Consider the following 17,607-nt stretch of genomic DNA (forward strand, 5'->3'; position numbering starts at 1 on the left):
ATCCCACACCTGCAAAGGAGCCCAGCCTTTTCCTGTCATACAAAGAGCCTCAGCATTTCCAAACACTAATATAAAACAAAATATTTTCCTTTCATAGTCTCTGTTGTTTGATATTGTCTATTCCTCCATGCCTGAAGTAGTACCATAGACTGTAAAACTGAACTTTCTTTTTTTTAACTCAAGAATAAAGATTTATAATTAATTTTATTTTGACAAGGGGCTGGCAGGGAAAAAAAAAGTCCTCATTGCTAAACTTACCCAGTTATTCTTAATTGTTGAAACAACAACAACAACAAAAATCCACTTACTTTGCAGTTTCTATGTATCTTACTGCTTTTTCTCTCTCACCCTGTTGTTTGTACAGAAGACCCAGTTCGTACATGGTGAATGGCACCAAATAGCTATCATATTTTATTTGTTTCTCACTAGGAAATCATAAAAATAAAGAATGGTTAATTACAACATTTTCTCAAGTGAACATTTAACTTTTAAATGCAATCACTACCTGTAGAAGCACATGATCATAGAAAACACTCTGGAACTTCTTTACCAGTTGACACTGTGCATATCAATTAAACTTGTAAGCCATGGGCATAAAATACTACCAATGTGATGTTATGCAAGCAAAGATTTATTCATTCCCAGTTATTATTTGTACTGTGTTGTGTTACCCAAGCTACCATGAACATATTCTCAGGACAGGAGCCCTATTATGTAACTTACAGTTCAAAAAAAAAAGGAACAAAAAGCTGACACAAGATTAAAAACATAGTTAAGTCTTGCAGTGTAATACAAATGCTTTGTCCCTGCAAACAAAATTGAGATCTTCATTCCTAAGCTTGCCTGAACAGAATCAGGCAAAGAAATACAGAAATTCAGTTTTTCTTCAATAGAAGAAATACTTAGAATCACAGTGACTGGAAGGCACCTCTGGAGATCATCTAGTCCAATACTGTCCTCAAAGCAGGGTCAACAACAGAAACCTGCTCAGGACTGTGTCCAGTTAGGTTCTAAATATCTCCATTGTCTAATCAAGTTGGGTCAGTGATTGACCAACTTCACAATAAAGGAAATTTCTTCTTATGTTTAAACAGTATTTCCTGTGTTTCAGTTCACACCTATTACACCTCTTCCTGCCACTGTACCACTGGGAAAAGTTTGGTTCCTTTTTCTTTTTTTTAACAAATAAAATAAATAAATAAAAACACATTCCCTTCAGGTATTGATAATTAATTAATTTATGGTCTACTGGGCAAGATGCATGAGGCCTAGCTGAGGTCCCTTGGTTTGCTCAGCCCCGAGCAGAGCAGGCTGAGGGGAGGCCTCATGGCGGCCTGCAGCTCCCTCAGGGGGGGAGCGTTGGGGCAGGCGCTGAGCTCTGCTCTCTGGGGACAGCGACAGGACCCGAGGGAACGGCATGGAGCTGGGACAGGGGAGGGTCAGGCTGGGGGTTAGGGAAAGGGTCTGCACCCAGAGGTGGGTCGGGCACTGGGACAGGCTGTAGTGGTTTTAACGTGCTATGCAGCTAAACTCCACAACTGCTCTCTCACTCCCCCTGCTTAGATGAGGAGAGGAAAAAGTAAAGTAAAGAACAACTCACAGGTTGAGATAAGGATAATTTAATCAAAGGGAAAAAAATAATTATTAAGGAAAGATTATTATTTAAACAATTTAACTAAAGTAAATAAAGGGGGAAAGGGGAAAAGGGAGGGGGAAAGGGAAAAAAAGGGAAATAAAAAACAAACAAACAAACAAAAAAAAAGGCTATGTGGAAGTGCAGAGGAAAGAAATTACTCTCTATTTCCCACAAATGAGCGATGATTGACCACGTCCTTGAAGCAGGGCCTCAACACACGTAGCCTGTGTTCGGGAGAAGGACCGAGGTTTTCACAATGAGAGCCCACCCCTCCCCTCTTCTTCCTGTTTCCACCTTTTATTGCTGAGTGTGACACCACATGGTACGGAATATCCCTTTGGTTGGTTTAGGTCAGCTGCCCTGGTGATGTTTCTCTTCTCTCTTTTTTGCCCACCTGCTAGGAGAGTTAAAGAGAGGCCTGATGCTGTGCCAGCACTGCTCAGCAGTGGACACAACACTGGTGTGATAACACTGCTGTTCTAGCTACAAGTGCAGAGCACAGCACTGTATGGGCAGGGAAAGTTAACATCCCAGCCAGACCTAGTACACAGGCTCCCCAGGGCAGTGGACTCAGCACCAAGCTGCCTGAGTTCAAGAACTGTTTGGACAATGCTCTTAGACACATGGTCTGATTTTTGGGTGGTCCTGGGTGGAGGTAGGAATTGGACTCAATGATCCTTGCAGGTCCTTTCCAATTTAGGATATTCTATGATTATGTGATTCATACAGATGACCCTTCCAAGCCCCTGCTCTGCACCTTCTCTTCTCCAGGTTGAACAGTCTCAGCTCTTTCAGCCTCTTCTCATATGACAGACACTCCCATCTCTTAACTGTGTTTGTAGTCCTTTGCTGGACTTGGTCTGGTATGATCATGTCTCTCTTGTACTGGGAAGCCCTGAACTGGACTCAGTAATCTAGATGTGGCCTCACCAGCACTAAGCAGGAAGGAGGTATCACCTGCTGATGACACTCCTCCTAATTCAACCCATTGATAAGGCACATTGCTGGCTCACTGTCAACTTGGGGTTGACCATGATGTGCAGGATCCCTAGGGCTTTTTCTGACAATCTGCTTTCCAGTCATGCTGCCCCCAGCCTGAGCTCTGTCACAGAGTTATTCCTCACCAGGGGCAGAGCTTGTCACTTCCCTTTGCTGAACTTCATGAGGTTGCTGTCAGCCCATTTGTCTAGCCTGTCATTGTGTTTTCACATTGGTAGACAGCCAAGCTGGCTATATCGCTCTCTCACTCCACCTCCACAAAAGAATGGGGAGAAAATATGATGAAAAAAAGGCTTATGAGTTGAGATAAGGAGCAGTTTAATGGAAGGAAGGGAAAAAGAAAAAAAAAAAAAAAAAAAAAAAAAAAAGGCAGGGCAAAAGCAAAGGGAGAAAACAGTTATTTTCTAATTTCCTTCAGCTAGCACTGTTCTGCTGTCCCTTAGGAAACAGTAAATGAAACAGTAAATGTAGTGGTTGCTCAGGCCACAAATGTTTTCACAACAAGAGCCCCACCTTCTGTTTTCTCTGCTTTTACTGCTAGGCATGATGCCATACACTATGGAACATCCCTTTGGTCATTTTAGGTCAGCTGTCCCAGTGATGTCCTCCCAACACCTACAGCCTAATGCCTTTTGGTAGGGCCAGCAATGGAGAGCCAGTCTTAATGTTGTGGAGCACTGCTAAGTAACAATAAAAACATTGGTGCGGCATCAACACTGTTCTAGCTGTAAGCACAAAGCACAACACTACATAGGCTGCTGTGGGAAAAGGAAACTACATCCCAGTCAGACCCAGTACACCTATCCAGGTTGCTCAAAATGGCAGCATACTTTTGTATCATCTACATATTTGCAGAGGGTGCACTCTGTCCCATCATCCAGGTCCTTAAGAAATATGTTAAACAGTGCTGGCTCCAGTGTTGAACCCTGCAATATTCTAATGGTGACTCATCTCCAGCTGACTTCATGCTGCTGTTTGCAGCCTGTTTTTAATCCACCCCTCGTTGCAGTTCAGCCAGTTTTCAATCCATCTTGCTGCTCCCTTGTCCAATCCAGACTTCAACAGCTTCTCTACGATGCTATTATGGTAGACTGTTGAAAGCCTTTCTAAACTGGAGATAACCATGCACTGCTTTCCCTTCATCTACTGAGCCAGTAATCACACTGTAGAAGACTATAAGAATGGTTAAGCATGATTCATAAACCTATGCTGACCACTCCTGATCACCTTCATGCATTTGAAATGGTTTCCAGAATTTTCTTCTCCAGCTTTCCAGGGCCTGATGTGAAACTGACTAGTCTGTAGTTACCCCAAGCTTCCGCCTTTGCCTTCTTGAATATAGGGTTGACCTTTGCTTTCTTATGGTCCTCAGGAACCTCCCCCAGTTGCCATAAATAATATGTATCTTTGAATAATATATACCCTGCTTGAGCAGGGGGGTTGGACTAGATTATGTTTGTAGGTCCCTTTTAACCTCAACCATTCTGTGATTCTTTGAACATTGGCCAATTCCCTCATCACTCACGAATATGTACCAGTAGATCCCACTGGGTATATTCAGCTGAGATGGTCACATGCGTGTCTGGCTTGTTTAATGTTTCCTAACCTGACCTTCCTCCACCAAGAGGAAGAGGAAGATTCACAGAATGATGTGAATAAGGCATTGAGTACCTTGGCCTTTCCTATGTCCTTTACAATCAACTCTTCAATTCTTATCTAGATAAAATAGTATCAAACAATTCTTCAGAACAAAAAAGTTTGCAATGAACAAGTGTCAACATTTTGAGAACAACACTTCTAGAGGTATTTTGTCCAACAAGGCAAGTTTTGATGCATAGAAAGCATGTCTTTAAAGCAGGGAGACTGCTTATATGACAAACAGTCTTAATGTGTCGTAGTAGCCCAACAAATGTTGAGACTGAAGCTAACTGAAACTCAGATCTTTAATTTACCAGAAAACTCCTCCTCCCCATCCAAAACATCTTTTTAAAGAACTGTTGTCTGACGGTTTTTGAAGTGTCTCAACCCTAGAAGTCTCTACAGTGTCAATTGCCTTTGGAGAGAGATTTTCAGAAAACATGTAACCATCAAAAGCACCTATACTCTAACTTGCAAAGTGTTTGACCAAACTCTCCTGTAATCTTAGAAATGGCAAGACAAGGCCTGCTGGCAGGAAAGCTGCAACAGGTACTAGAATCATAGATAACATATTCCTTTGAAAGAAAATATTTTTTTTAGATCATTATTGATTAGAAAAATTGTATGAAAATTGTAAAATAACACTTTTTCAGGCTAACTACTTTAAAAATTCCAAGTTCACAATCAATATATGACTTAAAGTTAAAAAATATATATTATAGTAGAAATTGACCTGACATCTAAAATGTTTAATAAGTCCATAACACAAGAAACTAAAATTTTCAACTGAAAATAGCAACAACTTCAATAATTTCTCATCTAAATGTAGTGTTAACTCATGAAGCACTAAATACTGAAACAAACAATAAATCCACATGAATTACCTTCACTTCTATTGATAGTTCTGCAAATATAAAAATACTAATTACAAATGTATATATATAAATGCATTATCCATCAGTCTTACTTGTGTGGTCTAAAACACATCCTATTTATATAAAAGCTATATAATGTCAAATTACTATAGAAAAACAATGGTAAAGTTTTGTGGTCCTCCAACTACTTTCAGAACTATTTTAATTCCAGCTCCCTAGCAGGATGTTAAAGTTTAATTATTTAAAATTCTAATGTGAAGGCTTCTGCAAGAATATCATGTTTCACTCAAACCTACAAAATAAAAGTGAAAAGTCTATTTCTATTATTCTTACCTTTGAATTACTTGATTGAAACACAGTTCAGCTTGCATGAGTCTTCCCAAGTGTTTAAGGCAGAGACCCTTCAGTAGCTGCAACATGCACATGTCATCCGTATAGTATTCATTGTGGTCTAAAGGCAAAAGCAAAATACATCAACCAATTTGAAGACATCATCATGAAAAGGTAACATTTTTCAGTAGTGAATATATACTCAGACTCTGAGGTTTGCTTCTCAGAGTTCTGTATCTCAACACATAATCCACAGGCACAATTTTAAACATTGCTTACTAGAGAGGATATGTTCATAGCTTCTGTATCTTTCTCTTTAAGGATAGAGACTGAGGAAAAGAAGAAATCTAAACATCTAGTTGTTCCCCAGTCTTCTAAATCAGGAAGTCAGTACAAAGTGGGCATAATCTGGCACAAGTTAAAGACTTCTATACATTTAACATCTAAAACAGAACAGAAAACCTGGATTGAGACTGAAACCTTTACATCTTAAAAGCTTCCACTGTTCCAAAGTACTGGCAGAACTCCAGCAGCACCGGTAATGTGAAAAGCCCAAGAATACCCTACAATTCATTCCTACATATCTCTGAGGAAACATAATACTACAACAGAAATTCAAGAAACCATCTTTGTTAGTATTTGCATCATCTCCAACAATTATGAATGTTCACTTGGAAAATTCAAGGAAGTTTTATGTTCAATAGGACTGAAAATATGTGATGAAAAGGCTTCTATAAAGTAATTAAGAAATGTAGCCTTAACCAATGTGGTCCTTTTTTGTAGCATCGGTTTATATCCTTTGCTAGGTGCAGGGAAGAAAAAGAAAGGAAAGAAAACACATATGGATAGACAGATGGCTGCACATACATTAACAATTCAGGAAGCAAAACAACCTCCCTTCAGATCATGTTGTTTACAACTAATTACCAGATCTCTATGGTCACTTTTTTTTTTTCTTAATAGTCTGCCAAAAAATCCTACATAAACAGTTCTGAAAGATGCAAGACTAGAGTATCTTAGGACTCCATGAAGTGCTTTCCCACTACTTTCAGGCATATTTCTGTCTGTGTTTAAACCCAGAAATTCTCTACAGATAACAACTAACAGACTGTGCTTTTAGTGACAGGTAAAACTAGAAGGGATGAGTATTTTGCATTCCTCTAGCCCATTTTACTAGATAAGGTACTAGATTTATGTGGTTATCTCCTAAAAGTCTCATTCCCCAAAATTACTGGAGATAAGCATTGATGTCAATAAAAGAAATAACTGATAGTATCTCCCTGGCATGTCCCAGAGGAAGAAAAGACAGTGAGCTAAATTACTGTAACAATGACAGTAAATGAACAGGCCAACTTAAAACAGAGATCCTTAGCAATAAATGTGTAAGGCACATATTCCTGCAGTACCCTGTACCAGAGGAAATATTATCATGCTGATGAAACACACAAGATAACCATAGGAATATTTTTTTCTTAACATTAAAAATCTTTTTTATATTTTGGAAATGACACAACTGTGGAAAAATACAATACACAGAAATCCTGAGGAAAAGATTATTTCTAAAGTGTCCTTCTGTCATCAATATTTTCAGTATTCTCTACAACCATTTTCAGTCCCTGACAGATTCCTTGCTGTGCCTGTTTACATGAACCAAATGTAGCATCAACAGCTCTCTCTGAGAAGTCTCAATCCCTACATGACCTCTGTGTATAATTAACCTACTTTTTTTTTTTTTTTTTTTTTGTGATGACACCTTAGGAGTCCTTTAAAGCTATCTAGTACTGACAATTGTCTTTAAAAAAAAATACTGTATCCTTGCCTCATTTTGGCTTTGGGTGTACATTCAGCAGCAATTCTGATAATCAGTGCCTTTATTTTGTTTGACTCCGTATCTTTAAAAGTTAACCAGGCTCACAGATAGAAAGTACAGAACAAAACTGTATTTCATTGTAGTTATTACAAAAAAAGCATAAAAAACAACTTTGTATCAGAATTACATTGTATCTGTAATCTGCATGTTTCCATGAGAAAAACATAATGTTTTTAAAAAGGAATACTATTTTGAAACACTAATAAGTTACTTATTCTAGCCACTGTTAACTACAGATTTCCAAGTGCTGATTAAATATTTCATACCACAATCTAAGGCCAAAATACTACAGTTTAGTCCAAGCAGAATGAAATTCAGATTTATATATTTTCATAATACTATAATACAGACACTCATTTTTATCTACATAAAAACATATGCTTTTTACAGTAAATTAAACCATCATCTAAATGCTATAGAGACATATCTCAGCAACTCAGAAAAGCAGCCCTGAATACTCAATCTGATTCCTTTGGACTTCTTGGTTTGTTTGTCTGGATAGTGTAAATAAACTCATTTTGCCATGCAGGAATGTATCTCACTGACAGAAAGCAACCTCATCCTGAATGACCTATTCACTTGAGGTATATTCATAAAAGGGATCCTCACCCATGATTCTCTACCATCCAGTTGTTTACGAATAAGTCACACCAGTGATTTCAAGAATTTTAAAGTAACAAAGACACCACAACTGAACAGACCATTCAGTTTCTCCTCTGCCTTTGTGGGTGTGTAGATCCTAAAGTATTTTTCAGCTACTTTCTCTTTTGAAAGGAATTTACCAATTCCTTTAGTAATAAATATCTTCTATACCTTCTCCAATCATCTACCTATTTCTATTTCAGTCCTCTTGCAATTGCTTTATTCTACTCCTTTTATGTTGATATCTTGAGCATCTCTGCCTAGGACAGTAAATTTACTTCACTGTTCTAACTGATTAGATAGTCATAACACAAACATCTGGATAAAAGATCTCTAGATTCCCTACAGCTTCTGCCAGCATTCTTTGCATTCATGGCAGCATAATTTATTTGGTGCCTTGCCTTTTGCTACATCTTGGTTTTAATGAGGCAAAAAAAAAAAAGAAAAAACAGAGCACCTCTCCTCCCACTGCAATCCAGTTGTCATGTTTGCTTTATAGCTAAATATGTAGTTTTCAGATGAGACAATGGTAGCATATTTCACACCATTTTGTCATTTACTTAAAAGATGCTTCTCTTTTCCTGTGTATCTTTGGAATAAAATAAAATTGTAACATTTAAGATTACCATTACTATCAGTTTTTTTGTGTGCTTACTTCTCATTTTCTTTACTAGCAAGTACATTTCATTGCTTCTATTTCCTGCCTTGCACAAAACACCTCATACTGTACCAGGCCTGCAGCACAGAGCTCAGGGGAATATTTGTAATTCTGCAGTTCAAAATTCAATTTCCAACTGCTTTGGCCTTACTGGAATACTATGTTTTGGGGAAAGCTATACTTCAGCAAAAATGTTTAATGGGCATTTTTATTTGCTAATAACAAACTGAATGAGTTTTGATACTCAGTCATGAATATTGCTCTTATCGATGTAAACAGGGGAAATTAATACTATATTTAGTGCTTCCAAAACTCATTACATGTTTTAATAATGTGGGTAAACTAAGTTTCTAAATTATTGATAAGTATGACTAAAATCTGGGTTCAATAGAAACTGCTCTTGTGAATTGCCATTACTAACAAGCTAATAATTATTCATTTTAGAAGAATTCAAAGGAGAAATATACTGAGAAGCTCACATAATAGATAACAGGAGCAGCCTGATAAAGCCTGATTTAAGGAACAGTAAATAATGCCATGTACTTACCCAGCACAACTTTCTTATTCCTCAAGAAAATTAAGTTCCAGTATGAAGTTATGGACTGATACACTGCATATTACCTTGAATATCTATGCTTCTTATACTTCAAGATCTAAATCCATGGTCAAAGCTTATTAATTAAAAATACATTTTATTTTATAGCTGCCAGACATTAGATTTTGGCAGACGTTAAAAAAAAAAAAAAAAAAAAAAACACAGAATCATGCTTAATACTTTGTCTTCTCTTTCATACTTATATTCTGCTCAGTATGTGTCCTCTGTAGTACAGCTGAAGTATGGCATAAACTGGTTCAGCAAAAGTATTTTTCAGGCATTTAAAAAATCAGTGGGTTATGGTCTAAGGACATTCTTTGAGACTGTAATGTCTTAACAAGATTCAGTTAAGTTATGTAAGTAATAGTCTCAAATTCTTGAGTTTTGTATAATCTAGCCCCTAGCATTAATCAAGCTTGATAAAGGGCATACCGAGGAATCAGCACTAAAGTTTAAGCAGCTCCAAAATTTTCATACCAGATTTAACAGCACATTGCCTAAGTTGGCAACAGAACATTTCTAAGACAGAAGCAAAGCAAAATGTCAACATTTCTTACTACCTTGTTATTTCCATCTTGATCAACTACTTACTAGTTTCATTTTGTAGAGCAGTTTCTTCTTTTTCAATTGTTACCAATAAATTTTCAGTAAGGTCCACTCTTTTGCCCACAATTGCAAAGCCATTCCAGACATACATCATTTCCTGACAAAAAAGCAAAGACATCCACAGAATTGCATAAATATTTAACTGAAGAGTATCCCTTTGAAGGCTGTTATTCAATAGTTTGAGTAAATAAAAATACTGCCTACAAAAACTTTTTTTAAACAATATGAAAGGTTTCAAAGTTTAACACTCACTGTTAAGAAGCCCAAGAACAAAAGTATCCATGTTACTTCAAATAACCTCCCCACAATGTGTACTGGACACTTAGTCAGTTACATGGGAGTTTACAAAGACAATCACATTTGTCTTTAAAGTCATTTAATTACAGTTGCAGTAGAATACCTGTGCATAGGAGAGGCAAATTAACATTGGTCATGTATGGTGTTTTTAGGCTTTTTTTTAGTTTCACTGCTCTAGTCTGTTAGCAATAGGCGATAAATTACATTGATCTTCCTTACGCTAAGTCTGTTTTGCCCATGATGGTAATTGGTGAGCAACCTCCCTGTCCTTATCTCAACCCACATGCTTTACTTTTTTCATCATATTTTCTCTCCCTAACTTTCTGAGGAGAGGAAGTGGTGTGGTCCAGTTTAGCTGCCCATCTATGTGAAACCACCACAGTCCTTTCTGGCACCTAATGTGGGACTCAAGGAATTAGAGATACAGACTGAATGCTGTTAGAGAGAGTAATAACTGCAGTGAATTTGTGTTCTTGTAACGTGGTGAAGGAGTAAGGGGTGAGGTTGTGTAAACTGTCCATCTTTGTCAGTGTTGTGATGATGTTGAGTTTGGTGTAGGGAATTATTTTTGTTGACATGAGCAAAGTTTGTGGAGATTGTGTGATGAATGTTGAGTAATGTGTGTTTTAATGGCCATTCTGAAAAAAGTTTTTCACAAAGGATGGAATATATATTATAAATGTATATATGTGTGTGCACGCACACATACATACATGTGTTTATATAGAGAGATGTTATAATTAATTGGCTTCTATATTCCAGGTGGAACAGCAGTAAAGTAGACAAAACTTCCCAGATAAAAAACGTTTCCAGCATATACATCCAACTGCTTCTAATATATTCCTCCAAATCTTATTAAAAAAAAAAATCAAGATAAATCCTAGAAAAAGCTTCCCAGCTGTTTTAGTGCAATAGTAACCAAAACAATTGTTTAATGTATTACTTAATGTACTATGTGATAAAATTTAAAGAGAATGAGAATACTTATGCAGATTTAATTCCAAACAAGAAAAATCTTTGCTAGTATCTCCACTCAATCATCACAAACACTACAGTATAATTTTGTTTATCACTTTGAATTGTAATTGCACCTATGAAATATGAAATGATGTCATTCTGAAACAGATACATCACTGAAATGTTTCTGCTGTAGCTATGTGTTGTTTCAGAGAGAAAAAAAATGGTTCTATTGAAGTCTAAAAGAAAGTGTTATTGACACTACCAACTAACTACATTACGCTGGACTCATTTCAATTCTTTAGTCCTGTCTAATTTGCATTTATTATAGTAATACCCTGCGTTTTCTTTTACTTAACCCATGGTGGAAAAACTCTTATATTTAAAGATACTAGATTTGACAGCAAGACCAAAAATACATATTCACACCTGAATAGCACTGTGCTGTAGAAGCCCAGGACAACCTTATTACTTAGGTCTTTAAACATAAATGAGTAAACAAAATCAAATACATGAACCACCAAATTTTAAACTGTTGGATGAACTTTCTTTGGACTTCTCTTTCTATGAGCTTTAACGTAAGAAATTCCTTCTCAAATGTGTTTTTTTTTTTTTCCACTTCCAGTAGTTGCTATATTACCCATATTCCAAAATCTCAGCATAAGTGTATATGAAGTATCATTATGGTGTACATGCAAACAGGTTGTGCACTACTAATGCCTTCTGAAGTGAAAAGCATATGAAATTAGAACAGAATTTGTATAGTATCAACTTCTATACCTTTTACTCAGATTCAACACAAAAAAAATGCTTTTCATTTTCACCAGAAGAACAGATGATGATATAGAAAGAACTGAAGTTGTTGTCAATTTCCTAGTGAATCTGTGGGATAATGACTGAGAACCTGTCACAGTAAATAGCATGTGCTTACACATGATAGAAACCAATGTAGATCCGAAGATGACTTTCAGCCCCATGTACTAACAACAAATTATGCTCTATGGGTTTGAATTTTCACATAGAAAATCTGGCCTTGGTTTTGTACTGCTAGTTGATAGCATTACTCAGCCCTTAACTCCATTTTACAAAAATCCCAAGGCTATTCCGTTTGCATGAATGCCAATAATTCTTTAAAAATAAAAAATAAATAAAAATGCAACTATTGGACACATAGTACCCAACGATAATATTCTTTCACTATGTAAGAAATCATAGTCATTTTTCCCCATTTGTCCCTCAAAAAGGACAAAAAGAAAGCAAGTGTAAGTACCAAGGCAGGTAATATCAACTTCACTGGTTGAGAACATGAATAGCGCCGCGCTTTCCTTACTGCAAACTTCTCTGTTGGGATAGATTTTCCCGCAATTCTCTGTTTTAGACCTTCCACTTGTCTAAAAGGAGACAAAAATGGATATGACAGTTCACTTTATGTAGTTTTTCCTCTTATTTCATTTAGTAAAATATTAAGTATTTCCTAAATACTTAGTGATTGCCTAAATACATAATTTCCTTAATATTAGTAAAATATGAAATATTTGCTCTTATTTCAGTTAGTAAAATATTACGTTCTCCACACCACACAGCCTGCATATGCAGGATATATGTTGCTAATAAAGGCAGTGTTTTAAACAATGTGATGCTAAAAAATAATGAGAAAAGCTGAAAAGGTGCTGGTTTTAAGTAGGGAGTAAATGATACAAGACAAAGATATTTAAGTCAAAAATATTTGCAGGGCAGGAATGGGGATGGGACATGACAACTGCATTTTTAGTTATTCTATAAATGTTTACCTGAACAAAGACACAATGTCCTCGCCAGTCTTTTTCAAATCTTCCTCTGGAAGCATACATAAAATTGCTGCTTTCTGGAATACATATATTGCCTGTTTCAAACAAAAAATTCATATTTTACTGCATCTAATTTGTTGTGTTCAATCAATACAATAAGGACTGAAATATCTTACCCCAATTGTTACAGTGAAGTGTTTCCAGTAGTTCTCATGCAAGTGGAACTACTGAAGTTTAGCTACGCATCTCTTTTTTCACATAATTTATAATTTAATTTTCAGTATATTTGCTAATATTCTTAATAAGTTAGTCAATATTAAAGGTCTTTTCTGCAAAGAATATGACAATATACTATCTAAATAACTGATAAAAAAGTTAGGTTAATGGCAGATAAAAGTATTCTGAAGTCCAGAAATGTCATCTGATCTGTTATGTGCAGAGATAAGCTAAAAACAAACAAACAAAACAAACAAACAAGCAAACAAAAATATATCTGAGAATTGAATCAAGGAAAATTCAGTAACTGGACTTTTCAGAAAAGAAAAGAAACTTTTATAACTCTGTTCAAGACATTTACACTTCACACTGAATATACTATTCTCTTCCTCTTTTTTCAAAAACTGGCCATATTCCCTTTTCCACTAAGCATAAAAGAACAACATAGAAAAGAACAGACAAAGGATGCACATTGTATGTTGTGCTGGGGTCATACTGTGAGAACAGTTTTTACAAGGAGAAGGTAGATTACCCTGCATGTCTCCAGCAGCCTTTTATTTCATGTCACAAAGCATCTGCTGACTATGCTTTCTTTTGTCTTTTTATAATTAACAAACACACACAGTTTCTTCTGCCAAGTTTTATTAGCAAATATTAGAAATTACAACTGCAAGTTAACCGCTTTCCTCTCCCTTTTCTTTCTCTTAATTCTGATAAGCACCCCAAGACTGAAGCATTTCTCGTAATGGTACCATAAGAAAAATTCCCCCTTGTCTACACAATATACCATTTGGTTCCATTGTCCCTTTGCTTTTGAGTTCATAAGAAAGGAAAAATTCCACTGATTCCACACACTGAAATGCATATTTAACTGTGGAGCGGCTACTGGTATAACACAGTAATATCTGCCTGCTCATTTACCTTAGACCACCTGTTCTCTTTGCTGAGGAGGTCTGCATACCGATACGCTTGAAGCCAGTTCTGCTGGAATGTGTAGCACCACATTAGTTCCCAGTAACAGAGATGATGAATCTGCTTCCATTCTTGCTGGGCTGCTATGCATTCCTGGAACGTTAACTGTGCCTAGGATTTAGAAAAGTAAGAATAATGAAAATTGGTTCAATTACAGGTTAAATCTCTATGACAGAGCCACATTTAATTACAGAACAAATTCCTTTGTAGCACCCAAGCAGAGAACACTCTTGACTAGAAAAATGAAATAATCTTCTCTCTCAGCTTATCTTAGAATAAAAGCTGGAATCAATATTAACACTAAACACAAACAGGAAAATAAGCATAATTATCAGTCCAACTAAATAGTTACCAAGATGAAACATACATATTTTTTCACCCCAAGCTGAACACTGTACAAATAAAAATCTTAAAAAGAAAACAATTGATTTACCTTTTCAAAATTTCCTTTCAGTATATCTATTCTGGCAGCATAAAAGAGAATAATGGAACCCTTGAAAGGAAAGGAGAAAAAAAGTACTTAGTTACTACTTTAAGCTTAAGGAAATACATTACTATTACAAAATGTATTGAGAATACACACATTTGGAAACTTCTGGAGGTAGGGTTCGAGAAGACTGTCTGCTTCCTCAAGGTTGGTGTCCCCTGTACCTAGAAATCACAATAAACCAACCTTAGTCTACTTTAAATAAATAAAAAAAAAGTGTAACAGATTAAGATTGTGGTTTCAAAATCCTATTTATGGCTTGAATAAATTAAAGAATGACCACCTCTACTCAATATGATCAAATAATATTTCTGTTTTTATGTTTCTATAAAAATCATTTCTTGTCCTGCAAGAAATAATAGTTTTTAAGATAATAAATGCCTGTAAGTAGACAAAGGTTAAAATACATTAATATTCTTTAAACCGTTCCATTATAAATTCCTTTTCCATTTTCAAGTTCCTGTAATTGCTCTATCAAGTTATGAAAACATTCTTCAGCTGCCCCCTTTACTAATTTTGAGCTCAGTTACAAAGTAGGGGTGAACCTGAAAGAAACGAAGTTATCCCTAATTTCCTGATGAGCCTAAGGTACAAGGACTGAAATACTTTGAAACTAAAGAACATAAACATGTATGTCAAAGATGCATACAGAATTAATAGTAACGTTCATGTGGCAAAAGCAATTGTTTCCTCACATTTGAGAAGTGTTTTCTGATATTTTGCTGTTGCATGTTAGGATAGCCCTTCAAATGAAATAGATTGTCAATAGAACAGTATCTACCTTGCTGGTTTTGCAATTATAGCTCTGTTAGAGGCATGACTTTCAGATCGTAACAAAGTACACAGCAAACTCCTCTTACAAAAGTACTAGCCACAGTTTCTAAATTCAGTTCAAAAAGCAGAATATCTTTCAAAATGCGTAGCATGACTGAACACAGTGGGACTCACCAAGGATTAAAGAGACGTAAGTATGATAAACCAGCAGGGTGAAAGTACACAGAATGGCCCTCAAACTGCTGCCAGATGCACCTTCCTGTAGTTGATGGAGGCCTAACTCCTAAGAAAAAATACAAACACATGAAGAATTAATTATGAGTATAATACTATGGTACTCTTAATCATTTCTAGCTCACCTGAATGTTTTATCCTTTTAAATACAAATATTTCATAATTCAACATTTCATTATCTCAGATCCAACACAATGTTCTACCAAAACAGTTCTGACACAGCTGACAGCACTCAGCAAGGAGTAGACTAAGTCAATGCTGAATAAAATTACCCATGCATTTAATTGCTTTGCATGGTCACAGACCATGCAGCCACACGGGTCTAAATCTTTTCTCCACTACTTTCTGGATATGATCCTTTTAGAATAACGTCTTTATATTTGGTAGGGAACTCTCTCAGCTTCTTCAGTGCTACTTCTAGGCAAGAGTCCTCCTTTGGAGAAATCACTGGTAATCCTTAATTTTCTCCTGTCAAGTCAGCCACTATTTTGAGGTTCTGGTCAAAATATTAGCTCTACTAACACATCAACTTCTATACAGTGTTTTCATAAATTACAATTCAATTTCTGATTATTGAAAAAGATTCATGGGAATTTATTCTGTTCTTACATAAGAAAGATTTTCCTATCTATTCCAGTTTATTCCCATTAAATTACAGCTTGACTATTTGAGGATTGTCAAGACGAGTTCAGAGGTTCCCTTCTTAAGAGCAGTTGCTCTTCAGAAACAGATTGTAACAGTTTTGATTAAAAAAAAAAAAAGTTTTACTGTATAGCAACTTGTCGAGTTACACGAGAATTCAAGCACCATGCAAAAAATGTGGTGTTACTACAAAATTGTTCAGCTTTCCTTTCAGCTTTTATCACCTTTTCAGTCAGGGCACTAACGTGTATTGTCAAAGAGCTTCATCATGAAGCTCAGTGAACTAGAATTTTTACTGGAATAAACAGAACGAAAAGGACTCTATTGAAGTCTAATTTTATATAAACAAAATGTACTTGTGGACAACCTACAAGCAGTAAGACCATAAGGTGACTCTTTGGTTCACTAATAACTTGAAATTTAGTTACATATAATTCTGTGGTTATTTTTTGTTTTTTTTTTTGTTTTTTGTAGGCGGCAAAAGGAGTTGTAAAGGGTTGCAAAATATAGAACAATGGGAAAGGGGATGGGAGAAGGGAGAAGGGGAGAGGAGGAATTCAGAAAGGGGAAACGGGAAGGGAACCATCTCTGAAGCATACTGGCCATCTCCTCTGCTTGCTCAAGAGTCAAATATCAAATATGCTTTCTTGCCTGCATAATCTAGCCTACTTAACTTTTTAATAACACTAAAATATTAATCAGCTATGTAGATCATTATACATTTAGTGTGAAATATGTAACAATAAACACACCCAATCATTACCTGAGAAAAGTCTAATTTGAAAAAGCAAATAAAATACCAAATCCCATACCCTATTGCCAGAAAATCCAATAAATTCTAAAAGTCGGAGGATCCTTCCTGGTAACAATGACAGCATCTGTAATACATTTCAAACAAAAATATATGCATTCAAAAAAAGTGTAAAACCACTATAAGCTTCAACCAAAAACTACTATATCAAATGCCACTACACATCAGTGAAAAAGTAAAACACAAAAGAACTCAAAAATAGACATGCATGATCAACAATCTGCAATCAGTTTGCAGCTTAAGGAAAACTCAGACTCTTTATGATCAGCCAGCATAGAAACAGCAAGAAAAAGTCCATCTGTGTTTTTTCAGATAATGATCCTTCTGTGAGGAATTGTTCAGATCTGATCAGAATTGTTCAAAAAATTTGAGCCATATGGAATCAGAAGAAAGTATTATCTATTTTGGTAGCACTTACAATCCACAATTGTTATCTTCCTTGACTCCCAGTTGAATGATACAATGGTATACAAAATTCTACTTGTTCCTTCTTTAGAGGTATGGAATTAGCAGACCAGAAAGCTATTCTTTTAGAAGTATTAGCTATTGTTACCCTCCTTTACATGCACTTTCTGCTCTTG

At 35.9% G+C, this 17,607-nt stretch overlaps 1 protein-coding gene across 2 annotated transcripts in view; it reads right to left on the minus strand.

The window, feature by feature from the left end:
- TTC39B (tetratricopeptide repeat domain 39B) overlaps positions 1–17,607 on the minus strand; it is a 54,126-nt gene that overhangs the window by 2,474 nt on the left and 34,045 nt on the right. For both annotated transcript variants that reach the window (XM_032205765.1, XM_032205764.1), the window contains exons 8-17: positions 17,028–17,093; positions 15,514–15,622; positions 14,662–14,729; positions 14,512–14,571; positions 14,028–14,189; positions 12,894–12,985; positions 12,374–12,494; positions 9,835–9,946; positions 5,482–5,599; positions 309–425 (exon numbers count right to left, since the gene is read on the minus strand). In XM_032205765.1, coding sequence (XP_032061656.1) covers positions 309–425; positions 5,482–5,599; positions 9,835–9,946; positions 12,374–12,494; positions 12,894–12,985; positions 14,028–14,189; positions 14,512–14,571; positions 14,662–14,729; positions 15,514–15,622; positions 17,028–17,093 — 1,025 coding nt within the window. The remainder of the gene's footprint in view (positions 1–308; positions 426–5,481; positions 5,600–9,834; positions 9,947–12,373; positions 12,495–12,893; positions 12,986–14,027; positions 14,190–14,511; positions 14,572–14,661; positions 14,730–15,513; positions 15,623–17,027; positions 17,094–17,607) is intronic.

This window comes from Aythya fuligula, chromosome Z (genome assembly GCF_009819795.1).
Source record: "Aythya fuligula isolate bAytFul2 chromosome Z, bAytFul2.pri, whole genome shotgun sequence".
In the NCBI taxonomy this organism is placed as follows: domain Eukaryota; kingdom Metazoa; phylum Chordata; class Aves; order Anseriformes; family Anatidae; genus Aythya; species Aythya fuligula.